General features: G+C 42.7%; 1 protein-coding gene across 1 annotated transcript; it reads left to right on the top strand.

The window, feature by feature from the left end:
• The first annotated feature begins 1,892 nt into the window (after positions 1-1,892).
• On the top strand, positions 1,893-12,610 carry efna1b (ephrin-A1b). The gene is made up of 4 exons (XM_031299315.2): positions 1,893-2,185; positions 11,187-11,482; positions 11,583-11,771; positions 11,916-12,610. The coding sequence occupies exons 1-4, from the start codon at positions 2,088-2,090 to the stop codon at positions 12,035-12,037; spliced, it is 705 nt and encodes a 234-aa protein (XP_031155175.1). The 5' UTR covers positions 1,893-2,087; the 3' UTR covers positions 12,038-12,610.
• The last annotated feature ends 280 nt before the right edge of the window (positions 12,611-12,890 follow it).

Genomic DNA, 12,890 nt, shown 5'->3' with positions numbered 1-12,890 from the left:
CTGTGTGTGTGTGTGTGTGTGTGTGTGTGTGTGTGTGTGTGATCCACTCAGAGTGCCAGGGCGTGTGTCTGCTTGCCCAGCCAAGCCTAGGGACAGACACTCAGCGCTTGTCTGCACACACACACACACACACACACACACACACACACACACACACACAATGCCCCCTCCTGTTTCCCTGAAGCTCTGGAGCTCTGAACCACCAACCCAGGCTGGGCTCCATCCCTGCCCGAGGGAAGCCCTCTCCTGCTGGGGGCCACAATCCCGCTGACACCCTATGGTCTGGACTTTATCCACTCCATCTGTGAGGTTGTTTTCTAAAGGTACCTGTCTAGGGATAAGGCTGAGCAAAGACCTCAGGATTAGACTGGCTGATAAGACAGTAATAATTCTTTACTATCTGACGAAACGTAATCAGTACACCAGCTTGCCTGGACAACAACAGCCTGTAAGAACACCTCTCTGCAGAGGGTTAGGGTCAAGTTATTGAAACACAACTGCTGGGACAACTAGAGCCAAAATCACATCAGTATATAATATATTTAGGTATATCTGTCTCTGCAGCATTAGTGCTCAAAATATATTTACAGCTCAGTTTTAAAGTCCAAAACAACAAACACAATACAAAAAAATACAAGTTGACAAACTAGTATTACAGTGCATAATAACAACCCAACAACTCAGCACAATAGAATTGCAACATGCAGTACATCACAACACAACACAGCTCAACAGCAACGCATTACAGTGTTACAACATAAAACACACAATTCCAACAACAGACACCAACATAACACAATGGCTGTAGGAATTCATTTAAATTAATTATTAAAATAAATGATACATTTTTCAGTGGTGGAAAGAACTTTACTTGAGCATTTCAATTTAATGCTACTTTGTATACAGTACATACTGCATTTCAGAGGGGAATGTTGTACTTTTTACTCCATTACATATCTTTAAAAGCTACAATAACCTATACTTTAGTTACTTTTCAGATGAAGATTTTACATTAAAACATATGATCAGTGCATGGAATGACATATTATAGATTAAACTGCCTAAAAGTATGTAAAGTAGTTAAAATTAGCATTACAATTAACATTCTGCTGACATGTTAATGCATCAGTACTTATGATCCAATAAGATTAAATTATTACACTTACACAGGCCATTCTGCAAAATAATGTAAATATAATAATAATAATAATAATAATAATAATAATAATAATAATAATAATAATAATAATAATAATAATAATATAGGCTGCCAAATAATTATAATACTGATCCTTTAGTACATCTCAAAACATACATACTTTAAGCACATTTCGCAGCTTCTGTATGTTTTTTAGTGCAGGACCTTTACTTGTAATATACTTTTTTTATAACATGGTACTTAAGTAAATTATCTGAATATACTTCTATCACCTCTGCCATTTTTATAATTAGATTTTTATAAATGTCCTTGTATGGTACATATTCCCTTATATTCTCCTAACTGATTTCATTTAACATCTGATCAAACCTGTTGACAGCTCACAAACATAACTCACTAACTGTAGAGTTATGTTTTTCAGTATTTTGGAGTATGTGCATGCATTCTTGATATAGGCTATGGCCTTAAGGGCCCCTCATATTTAATTCCGTTTCTTATCACCCTAATATTACACATTGACATATTTATTTATTACGCTTCTACGACGCAATTATAGTTCTTCTAGAGTATTTTTTTCTGTTTTTCCGTGTTCCTGGTGTAAAGCGCGAGCAGCTGGAGCGTCTACAGCGGCTTGGTGGGCGGAGCATTCAGATTACTTGCTACTCGCTATTGGCTTGCACAACATCGAGGGGTGGAGCCACTGCCTGACAAAACAGACAAGTTGCGCTTCTGTGAACCAGTCAAGAGTTGCAACAGTGTTTGGTGTCCTGCATCATTTTGAACTGCCTTGATTATTACTCTAGGAGCGTAAAATCCACGGTTGTTTTCCGTGCGCGCATTTACGCATTTAAATATTTAACTAACAGAAGCATTTCTATTTATCGCTTACTAGTTTTACTTGGTGAGGTCCCTGTGGAGAAGAGAAGATATGGATTTGGTGTGCCTGGTGTGTTTGGCGCTGACCACCGGCGCTTGGTTCGCCTCTGCGGAGAGACACAGCGTCTACTGGAACAGCACGAACCCGAAGTAAGTGGTGTGTGTGTGTGTGTGTGTGTGTGTGTGTGTGTGTGTGTGTGTGTGTGTGTGTGTGTGTGTGTGTGTGTAGTCACTCACTCACTCACTGCTCTGTCTGTTTGACTTTGTGTCTCGTGGATATGATTTTCTACTCTCTTGTAAAGTCTCAGCCTGTAGTCCGCGTTGTTCCCTGTGTCAGTAGGCCTGCAGGCTCACGCTCTTAAACGGCTACAACTAAGCATGTTGTTGTTTTCATTCATGTGACAATTAAAGGTTCATGTGACGTTTAAGGTGTGTAGTCCCTTTTAAAGTCGCGTAACAGGATTGGGATCAGGGTATTAGACTATAATACAGCAGCAGCGGGGTGTAAAAGCAGAAGATTGTGAGCGGATGCCTAGACAGTTGGACAGATTCACCACTATATTTAACCGCAACACATAGACACAGACATACTCTAATAGTAGAACATAGACTGACGAGTATGAACTTGGCCAATGACGCTGTCTGTAGGGTCTGCGTGCATTAATGGAAAGTCTATAAATGAAAATAAATCAGTGGGTTCATTTCACATTCAGTTTTATAGAGATATCATATCAAAACTCAATATGTTAAAGTGTTTTTTCATTGGGGAAGATTGTGTGTGTGTGTGTGTGTGTGTGTGTGTGTGTGTGTGTGTGTGTGTGTGTGTGTGTGTGTGTGTGTGTGTATGTGTGTGTGTGTGTGTGTGTGTGTGTGTGTGTGTGTGTGTGTATGTGTGTATGTGTGTGTGTGTGTGTGTGTGTGTGTGTGGCACAAATTGCTGATTATTTTGTTTTGAGGTCAGAAATGTAATGCTATCCGACCACTCAGAGGGATCGATGGAGCTTGACAGACGCGCAATATCGCAGCGCGATTTATTGAGCTTTTAGCGTGCAGCAAGTAATCCCTCGCGCTTGAAAGACTGTGTATTATTTTATAACCGAGCTGAAACCGAAGGACGGTCCCCGCTCCTTTGCTACCGAGATAGGTCGATTAAAATCCGCCACCGAGACTAAACAAGGGCAAAAGCCATTATGGCCTTTTAGTCTTGTCTTAATTACATTACAGGCTCTCTAATTGCCCTTTAAGAATGACAATAGACGCTGGACTAAAAAAAAAGAGCCGCTGCAACAAGGTAAACAATTGTCCTGTTAATTGGATAAGGAGTCTAATGGAAAGTCCTGTCCTCATGAGCAGTGCTTGTGTCATGGGTTAGTCCATGTGTGACTCACTGGCCCGAGTTTAACCCACCTGAGTTTTACACCTGAGTCACTACACACAGGGAGAGGAACTCAGGTTCAGGTGAGACAGCAAGGAAAGGTAGAGAGGAAATGTGAAACCAGAGGCTTTTTGGTCTGGATAAAAGAGTAAAATGGAGCTTTAAGTTGTAGTTCAAATAAAAAAGACAAAAAGAAGGCAGAGACCGGGTGGTCTGCTGTCTCTAATCTAGACCTTGACTAATCGTAATATAACTCTAATCCCTTTTGGGGGATGACATACAAATCTAAACTCTGATACAGAGACATACACTGACACATGCAACAATTGACACATCACAAACATGTAGCTATTCTGCTTGTACTCCTATCTGTCGTATTTCTGTTGAACCAAGACCTTTTGCTTTCTCATTCTCCGTTGTTCACTCTACAAGGAAATAGAGTTTCTCAGAAAGTCAGCGACAGTAATATTTTATCAGGAGGATAATGGCAGCTAAAAGCTAAAGTGAAGCCATTATCATCTGACCCCCACATGACACTCGTATTATTATTTTTTGCCACATTTAGTAACAGCCTAATCTCCATTACTCCTCCATAATCCCTCATAGACCCTGTCCTTTACCTCCCCCTTTCCTCTTTCCTTTTCTCACTTCTTTCTCTGGCCCTCTCTTTCTCCATGATCTATCTTGTCTTCTGGTTTCCTGCTTTCCAGCTAAAAGCCCACCTGCCCCGAACCGTTCCCCAGTGATCAATCAGTCACCTGTTTAGGCTCATGTTGATCAATCAGCAGGGCTCTGACCGCAGTGGGCCGTGCATAATTGATGCTAATTGATTCTTGGTCTGATTGTGAGCAGCAGTGATTTGTCTTAGATGGAGGACAGTGACCAGATGGCAGCAGTCTGGCCATTCATGTTGGATAGTATACTGTAGAGATGATACAAGTACACTGGTAGCATCTTAGGTGTGTGTGTGTGTGTGTCTGTCTTTCTTTAAACACTTAGGAGTGTGTTTGATTTTTATCAACTTGTCAGTGCAACATAATGTAATCTCGTACTTCATGTCCTGCAAGGATTTGATACTCGGAGTGTGTTCGTGTGTGTACTGTTTTCCTACATGACAGGTGGAGAGGCATGTTTTCCTCAGTCTGGTGACTGGTCTGGTCTTGTTTTTACACTACGTGTCTCTGCCTGTGTCGATCATATGTGTGTGTGTGTGTGTGTGTGTGTGTGTGTGTGTGTGTGTGTGTGTGTGTGTGTGTGTGTGTGTGTGTGAGTGTGTGTGTGTGTGTGTGTGTGTGTGTGAGAGAGAGTTTGAACTTGTGCTGACTTTACCAGCTTTTAACAGGAAGTGATTTTGTTTTTGTTGTGGACGGAGAGTACATGATTGTTAGTGTGTGTGTCCCAACGTCAGATAACTTAAAATAAGGAGTGGCTGTTACCGTAAGCAGTCTTACCGAGACATGATAAATGTGTGACTCACACTAACACACACTGGGGGGCAAGAGGGAGAACTTGGATGTTAATATTAGCTACAGCCAGCATTCCTCCCCGCTGTTACTATACTCAACTCTGTCAGCTGTATGTGTGTGTGTGTGTGTGTGTGTGTGTGTGTGTGTGTGTGTGTGTGTGTGTGTGTGTGTGTGTGTGTTTCTCTCACTGTACCTGTCTGTTCCTCTCCCCATCTTCACTCCTTTTCTTCTCTTTAACAGCATGGTCTCCTCCCAGACTGTGGCCCTGAGCCCTCCATGTCTTTTTCTCTCTACTTACTGATCTCTAGTTTTCTGCATGAATGTAAGTGTTATTAACACAGTCTCCTTTATATCCAATATATCTGTGTTATTTGGCTGCTTTCGTACATCCAGAGTGGCCTGAGTTTATTTCTTATGCTCCCAGTATCTGAGCAAATATCTTTATCAGGAGTTTGGTGTAATGTAATATTCTGTGTATCTTTGTCACTGTCTGGCTCTGTCTGCCTTTGCTGTTATTGAAGCAGCTGGGCCTGCCTTGACACGTACATGTGGCCTGGAGGATGAGTCCACCCCCCCCACCTCCCTTATATAGATATATATACACACACACACACACACACACACACACACACACACACACACACACACACACACACACACACACACACACACACACAGACACACACCCTTAACTTGTACATTTTATACATTGTGTTCCCTCTCTCTGTCTCTCTTTCTACTCATTATTTAGCCCTCCCCACCCCATGTCCCGTCTGGATGTTAGCCTCTAATCTCAACAGAATGAGAAAACACACCAACATACCGGTAGATTACAGACGGCTTGTAATCTGACCATCTGACCCATAGACACAAAACCATCATCCTGCCGGCTTCATTCTATGTATATTTATGCCTCTGTGATCCTGTGATGTAACTGCTGTCTGTTTCATTATGCTATGTCCTCGCTAGTCTGTATATGTGTATCTGGGTTGGTGGGTTAATATATATATATATATATATATATTTTACTTAAACCTGTAGATGTCACAGTGGGTTTCCATTCCCACCAAAATCCCCCAGATGGAATCAGTCCTACAGTAGAACAATCAATTACAAGCACTATACGACATCCCATTTAATTATCAGAAGGATTTGTGTGTATTCACTGCTGATATAACTGTACTCTTACCTAACACACTTATAAATGTACACACATATACTTTATATCTGTGTCTCAGGTCTGTCCGCTGTCATGGTATCCATGTACCTCTGTTTTCTCTCTGCTCTTCCTCTCGCTTCCTTATCTGTGGTCCAGACTTCCTCCCTTCCCTCCATCGGCTCCCCTCTTTCTCACAGACCTTCCTCTGTTTTGGCCCCAGTAGTTTTCCACCGGAGGACAGAGAACCTCTTAGCCCTGGCTCTGCCAAGAGAGGCTTGCCTTTGCGTTATCGTAGTATGTGTGGGCAAGCGTGCATGTGTGTGCATGTGTGTGTGTGTGTGTGTGTGTGTGTGTGTGTGTGTGTGTGTGTGTGTGTACACTGCTCATTCATAGCATTTCATACGAACCTTGGCTTCACTAATAGCCCACTATCGCCCTCTAAAGGGCACAATTAGCACCATATTTCTGTCAGATGGACTTCTGCTCGAGTATTTTGAGGATTTTTTTTCCACAGTTAATTCAAGACCTTTTTTAAATTAGACAAGTTGACTCTTTAATGTAAATTCTTACAAGTTACTGAACTTTTTCCCCCTCTCTCAGCTAGACAAGACAGACACAGGCACACAGATTAACTCTCTGTGACCCCAAAACATATTAAACCAAGCATGATACCATTTGGCCTTCTTCTATTCATCACAGACAGAATGGGAGGCTACAAAAAGGGAGAAAGGGTGAAAAGATTTTTGGGGCAGAGAGGAGGAGGAGGAGGAGGAGTAGAGGCCGGGCTGCAGGGTGAGAGAAGGGTGACGTGGAGAAAGAGATTTTTGTTGAGAAATTAGCCTGGATGAAGAGCGCTGGTATATTATGTCAGCGTTAAGAGACAGGAGAAAATAGAGGTGAGGGAGAGGGGGGATGGGCTGATTTTGGAAGAATAAAGGAGAGGCAGACGGAGGGAGGAGAGAGTAGACAGTGATGGATGAAGGGAGGGGAGAAGATTGGAATTGAATAAGTGAGAAACGGCAGGGTTGACAATTTTAAAAGCTCATCTTGCAAAGGGCCAAAAGGATTCTCAGTGTTTTAACTATATGATGCATGCATATACAGTATAAGCACATATTTGCATGCTGTAGAAAGTACAGAGATGAGTGCTGGATTTATAATCCAAGTAGGGACAGAATATTGTATTGGTGCCTAGTAGAGGAATAATTCCTACTGGGTTTCTTATTGCAAGACAATGAGTTGGAGGAAGAATGAAGGTAGATACATTGGAAGCTAATATAGAAAGACTTTTCCGTGTAAATTAGATTGGCTATAATGGAGTATCCCACTAGTGAGCAGCTAAACCAAATTAGATCCACTGACAGCTCCTCGGCCTGTGTGAAAGGAGGTGTGAATCTGCCATACCACAGCAAATTAATGGGGTATTAAATGTACACGTCAAAGTAAAAGTGTGTGAGAGTGTGACTGGAAATTTGATGAGTGTGCCTTGTGAGAACATAGTAAACCATCTAAACCGCAGCCCCCCCGCCGTTGTGACATTCCAGCGTGTGCACACTTACTACTGATTACCTGCAGAGCAAATGGTGGGGGGGTGCATCTGTTTAGTGTTTAAGTGGTGCTGACTCGCTCCGTGAAACAAATATCTTCAGTGCTGACTCAGATGGTAGCGTGAGTGAGAAGACCCTGAACTCTAACCCTTTGACCCAGCTGCCAGTTTGAACCACTTCCCCAAGGAAAAGGGAAAGACAGAGTTCCTACGTCAGTTGTTTGACCGAAACCAGTGAAAGCTTGGGGGACAAATTGCTGGACAGCAGGGAGAAGAGGAAAAGAAAAGAGGGATATTAGGAAAAAAGAAAATGGAAGGAGGTAGGGCAGTGCAAGGACAATGGCAAGACTTCAAAGCTTAAGCAAGGAGGCCAAGTGTCAAAAAATTCACCTACTGTCCAAACTATTTTGTACCCTTATAACACACACACACACACACACACACACACACAACTTGCCCTGTGACGCAAAAGCAAGAGTATGACCTGTATGCGGCAGAGAGGAAGAGACTACAGCCACCTTCAACCCTCGCTGTTTACCCACACCTCAGTCATATGCAAGAAAAAAAACACACACACACACACACACACACACACACACACACACACACACACACACACACACACACACACACACACTCAAACACACGAGGCTTCAACAGGCCTTGATAAACAGATGTGCTCATGAGCCCGGGGCATTAGACGCCCTGAATAAGGGTCTTCAGAGAATCCCTCTCCCATGAAAACAATCACACACACACACACACACACACACACACACACACACACACACACACACACACAGAGACAAACTAACACATGGGAAGAACACACTGTATGGAAAGTAGGTTTGCAACAACTCACACACCTGGCTCTCACTCTCACATACGACATAGCTATCACGTTAATGCGACTCTCACTCTCCCGAGAACTGCCAGTCAGAGGCGAGAGTAGACTGTTAGAGAGTAGGCAGAGAGATACAAGAGTCTCCAGTAGTGGCGAGCTTTGATGAGTGAAACGTAAAGTAGAGGGAGCCAGGAGGATTGAGGGAAAGACACGGGTCTGCGCTGTAAAACTCTGGCCTAGTTCAACAGGCATCACTGGGCTAGAGTTTTCCCAGTTCCTTGAGTTGAGGTTGGATAAAGATAACACAATCCACAGCAAAAAAAAAGACTAATGCAAGCATAAACAAAAATGGACAACCAAAATGCAACTGTGAAACCAATAAAATACATTGACAGTCATATGAGCACACATATAACACACATCCACAGCAATCAGGGTAGTGAAAGCTCCACATGGGGTAAGGTACAGGGGTTGAAGGGGCCCTGTAGCCTTCAGGCATTCTGTCTTTCTGGGGGGAAAGGGTATAATTACAGCCTATTCATTCCTCCTCCCCTCCTTTTCTAGAGAACACGTTGGCCCCAGACCCCTAACAGCTTTTAATTAGCCAGACCAATGGATGAGAGGAGGAGGAGGAGGGGAAAATGAGAAAGAGAAGAGAAGGATAAAAGGAGAGTTTTCTTAAAAGCATGAGTCGTGAATGAAATTAGCAACAGAATCTGTTTTGTTGGCTTTTGACAAGCCTGTGTTTTCATGCAGAGGTCGACCAGACCACTGACAAGGACGCAGTGTGGGAAAAAGGTGTATCCCATACAATTTGAAACTACTCTTTACTTTGGAGGGAACAACTAGAGATTTCCAAGTGCCTTGTTTTCCCCAACTCTGTTATTACTGGTCTGACTCAAAGAAAACAGAGTAGAAAGGAACAAAACGAGAGTAGAGAGTATTTGGCCAATTAAGGCTGCTACAGTCTCTTTTCCTTTCACTGAAACACTTGCCCTCGCAAACACACACATTTACACACAAACAAAAGCATGCACACCTACACAGCAGTGTACACACATACAAAGAACCTTTTCTGAGAGAGAGCATGCAAGTGGAGGGTGGTGATCAGCCTGTTAGTCCAGGATAACAAGTGTAGAGTTGTGCTCAGCTAACAAAGCATGTTTTGATAGGTAGGTCAGTGCTAACTGATAGACACACACAAAAACATGCTAACCGATACACACACACACACATAGAGAGGCAGGAAGGAGGGGTTAGAGGCCCACGTTTGGAGCCAGTGTGTCTGTGACTTGGCTAGGGGGTCCTAACAGGAACCACAACAACAGGACAGGGGGGGCCGGGCCACCACGTCCCATGCTTTGATGCCGGGGCACACACACTCACAACACACATAAACAATGGCATTGACAATGACACACAGGAGCTGCTTTCGTGTCACTTTCACTCTCTACAACACATCAAACACAAGCATCCACACATGGTCATTCAGTTTAAACACAGATTATGTGAGGATTAGAGCGTGTTACCTCTGAGGATGTAATAAGAATACTGTAATACGCAAGTATCAATCTTTCTTCACCTACTGGCTTTTGGCTGATCTTACAGCAGAAGCAACATGCCAGCAAGTACGCACAGCACACATTGCAGCATAGTACTGCCTCACCTGCATCATGTTTTAAAGGAAATACATATTAGTTATGTGAAACTGAAAGTTACGAAACTAAATTATTTCTCCCCTTTTGCCCCTACAAATCAGTTTCTCTGTTAGTCGTAACTATTTATTAAAAATAAGTTAAAGCACTACTGAGGTGGAAATTTAATAACTCTGAAAACCGCTTTTGTTTTCAGCCTGAATGTCACTAATGTGCAGGATTTCTATTTATTTTTCACCATCTTTGTCATCTCTCATTAGGACACTAACCAAGCATAGGAAGTGAGCAAAAAGGAGACGGGGAGGCTCGAAAAGAGCCGTAAAACTAAATGAAGGGTAAAGATGAAAAGACAGCGACAGTCTGACTGTCTCCACCCACTCTGTCTCTGTCTTTGAGGAAATGACAGATTCAGATAGAGACAGCAAATTAGTGTGAGGAGTCACAACAGGAGCTTTGACACCGATGGACAAACATCAGGTGAAGAAACCAGTGAGACAGAAACAGTTTAAAAAGACTTAATAGAAAAAGACACTGGACTGTACAGATAGAAATGTGGACTAGCAGAGAAGGTGAAAAGGGAGACTGGGAGGTCTCGTCTTCTTGTAAGCAGGTGAGACGTGAAGGCTGAAGGCAAAACGAGGGAAGAGAGCAGGAAGTTGTGTGAGTGGGATGGTGGTAGGGCCTTTTGAGTTTCTAGGCGTGTTTTTACGTCTGTGAACAAGTCCGGCCTGATCAGGCTCTTTATAATTCTTTCACTATGACAAGCACACTGAAACACGTCAACACAAACACCCTCACATGACGTTACCTGACCTCCACCCTATACATGCATGCATACTAACGTGTGTTAACGTGTTATTCCTGTGAGTAAGCCTGTTTGTTGCTGCTGCGCGTGTCTATGTGTGATTAGCCCTCATTTTTATTCTTTACAAGTGTTTTGTATGAGCCAAGCTGTCAGGGTGTGTGTGCTGAAAACATGTACAAAACCCTAACAGACAATATTTGCCTCTGTTATTTATGTTATTCATTTGGCGAAATAAAAACATTGCCATGCTGGATGAAGACATTTGTGACTAACCTCCTCCTTTCCTTCTGTCTCCCTGCAGCTTCCTGTGGGACGAGTACACAGTGGAAGTGCATATCAATGACTATCTGGACATCATCTGCCCCCACTACGCCCATGGTGAGGTGTCATCGCATGCAGCTGAGCGCTATGTGCTGTACATGGTGGAGAGGGAGGACTACGAGGTGTGCAAGCCTCACTCTTTTGACCAGCTCCGTTGGGAGTGTTCGCGGCCGTTCGCTCCCCACGCTCCCGAGAAATTCTCTGAGAAATTCCAACGTTTTACTCCCTTCACCCTGGGCAAGGAGTTCAGACAGGGCGAGAGCTATTATTATATCTGTAAGTATCCATAATAACAATTTCTTTATCAACTTACTGTAATCCTGAAAAGGTTTCTTGTATTTAAAAAAAACTATCCCTTCTTTCTGACTTTTCACAGCCAAGCCAATGCATCACCATGGCCAGGAGTGTCTAAAGCTGAGAGTGGATGTTGTCGGGCAGAAAGGCTCCGGAAAGACCAATCTAGAGAAATCGAAGGCGGAAGATACAGACAAAAGATTTGATGGAGGAAAAGTGAAGTTTCCTACTGCTGGAGGAGTTCACAACCCCTCAAACCGGCTCCCAGCAGGTGAGGACTCGTCTAAAGAAAAATACCAGACAGATGCAAAATAGTCACAGCAGTCCCATGTCTCAGAGGAGCTCAGCTGGGTATGTTTACCATGCCTGAATGATGAAATTTAACACTGACTCTCCCTCCCTTTTCTTTCCTCAGATGACCCTGCTGTGATGGAGCCAAACGTCCAGAGGAGCATCGGCAGTTCAGGAGCACAGCTTTTCTCCTTTCCTCTCTTCTTAACCATGATCCCAGTCCTATTAGCCCTGATGCTACACTAAGGCTGAGCAAGACGCCACAACAGAGACAATGCTAAACCAATGCCGGTCATTGGGACCATGAATGCTTTTTTTATACAGACTTTTTTTTTATACGAGCATGGTGTCAGTGTGTGTTTGCGTGTGTTTGCGTGAATGTGGAACGTGGATCGTTCCAAAGAAGAGGACATTTTGTATTATTTTATTATGAGGATGGAAATTCTCATTTTTGACCGTTTAAGATGCACTCTTTTTTTTTTTGTCCTTATGAACAAAACTGCAAGCAAACTGATCAAAATCAAATAGAAAATGACAAGAGGATTACATTGTCTTCGTTATCCTGTGTTTCACCACTGGTACAGATTTGCATTACGCTCCTCATCTCCAGCTGTTAATGTCATTTTTCCTCCTCTACATGTAGAGAAATTATTAATTCTGTGTGTTGGAAATGTTATCGTCTACTGCCAAAGTGATAAACATTATGTAGGATTTTTGTCATGTCGTTGTGTAGCACTCAGCTCCCTGTTGTATCTCCTCAAGTCTGTCAAAGCACCACTGACATTCATACAAAAGCAGTCATTGGGATTTAAAAAAAGACTACACAAGAAAACAAACAGTCAGACCACTGGTTCTCAACCTTATTTTATTTCTTTTTGGTTTATGAGCCCTTAAAGTGATGCTGCTTGCGTAGATTAAACAGTAAAGTTATGTTTAGTGTTTTTTTTTGTTTTTGTTTTTTACATTTGATGAAGTTTTTCATTCAGAAAAAAAGAAGAAATGCACCACAATTTATTTGGATCCTAGAAATATATTATAAGTCCTCACTAGTCGATTACATGTTCTGAGGGGTTGTGACCTGAGGTTGAGAGCCACTAAT

Source organism: Sander lucioperca, chromosome 10 (genome assembly GCF_008315115.2).
Source record: "Sander lucioperca isolate FBNREF2018 chromosome 10, SLUC_FBN_1.2, whole genome shotgun sequence".
Taxonomy (NCBI): Eukaryota; Metazoa; Chordata; class Actinopteri; order Perciformes; family Percidae; genus Sander; species Sander lucioperca.
This window is presented reverse-complemented; position numbering and strand designations above follow the sequence as displayed.

Bases quoted from the DNA above. Each gene is read 5' to 3' on its own strand.
- efna1b (XM_031299315.2), top strand. From the start codon at position 2,088: ATGGATTTGGTGTGCCTGGTGTGTTTGGCGCTGACCACCGGCGCTTGG. The intron at 11,483-11,582 runs GTAAGTATCCAT...GACTTTTCACAG, and splicing joins CGAGAGCTATTATTATATCT to CCAAGCCAATGCATCACCAT. The intron at 11,772-11,915 runs GTGAGGACTCGT...TTCTTTCCTCAG, and splicing joins CTCAAACCGGCTCCCAGCAG to ATGACCCTGCTGTGATGGAG.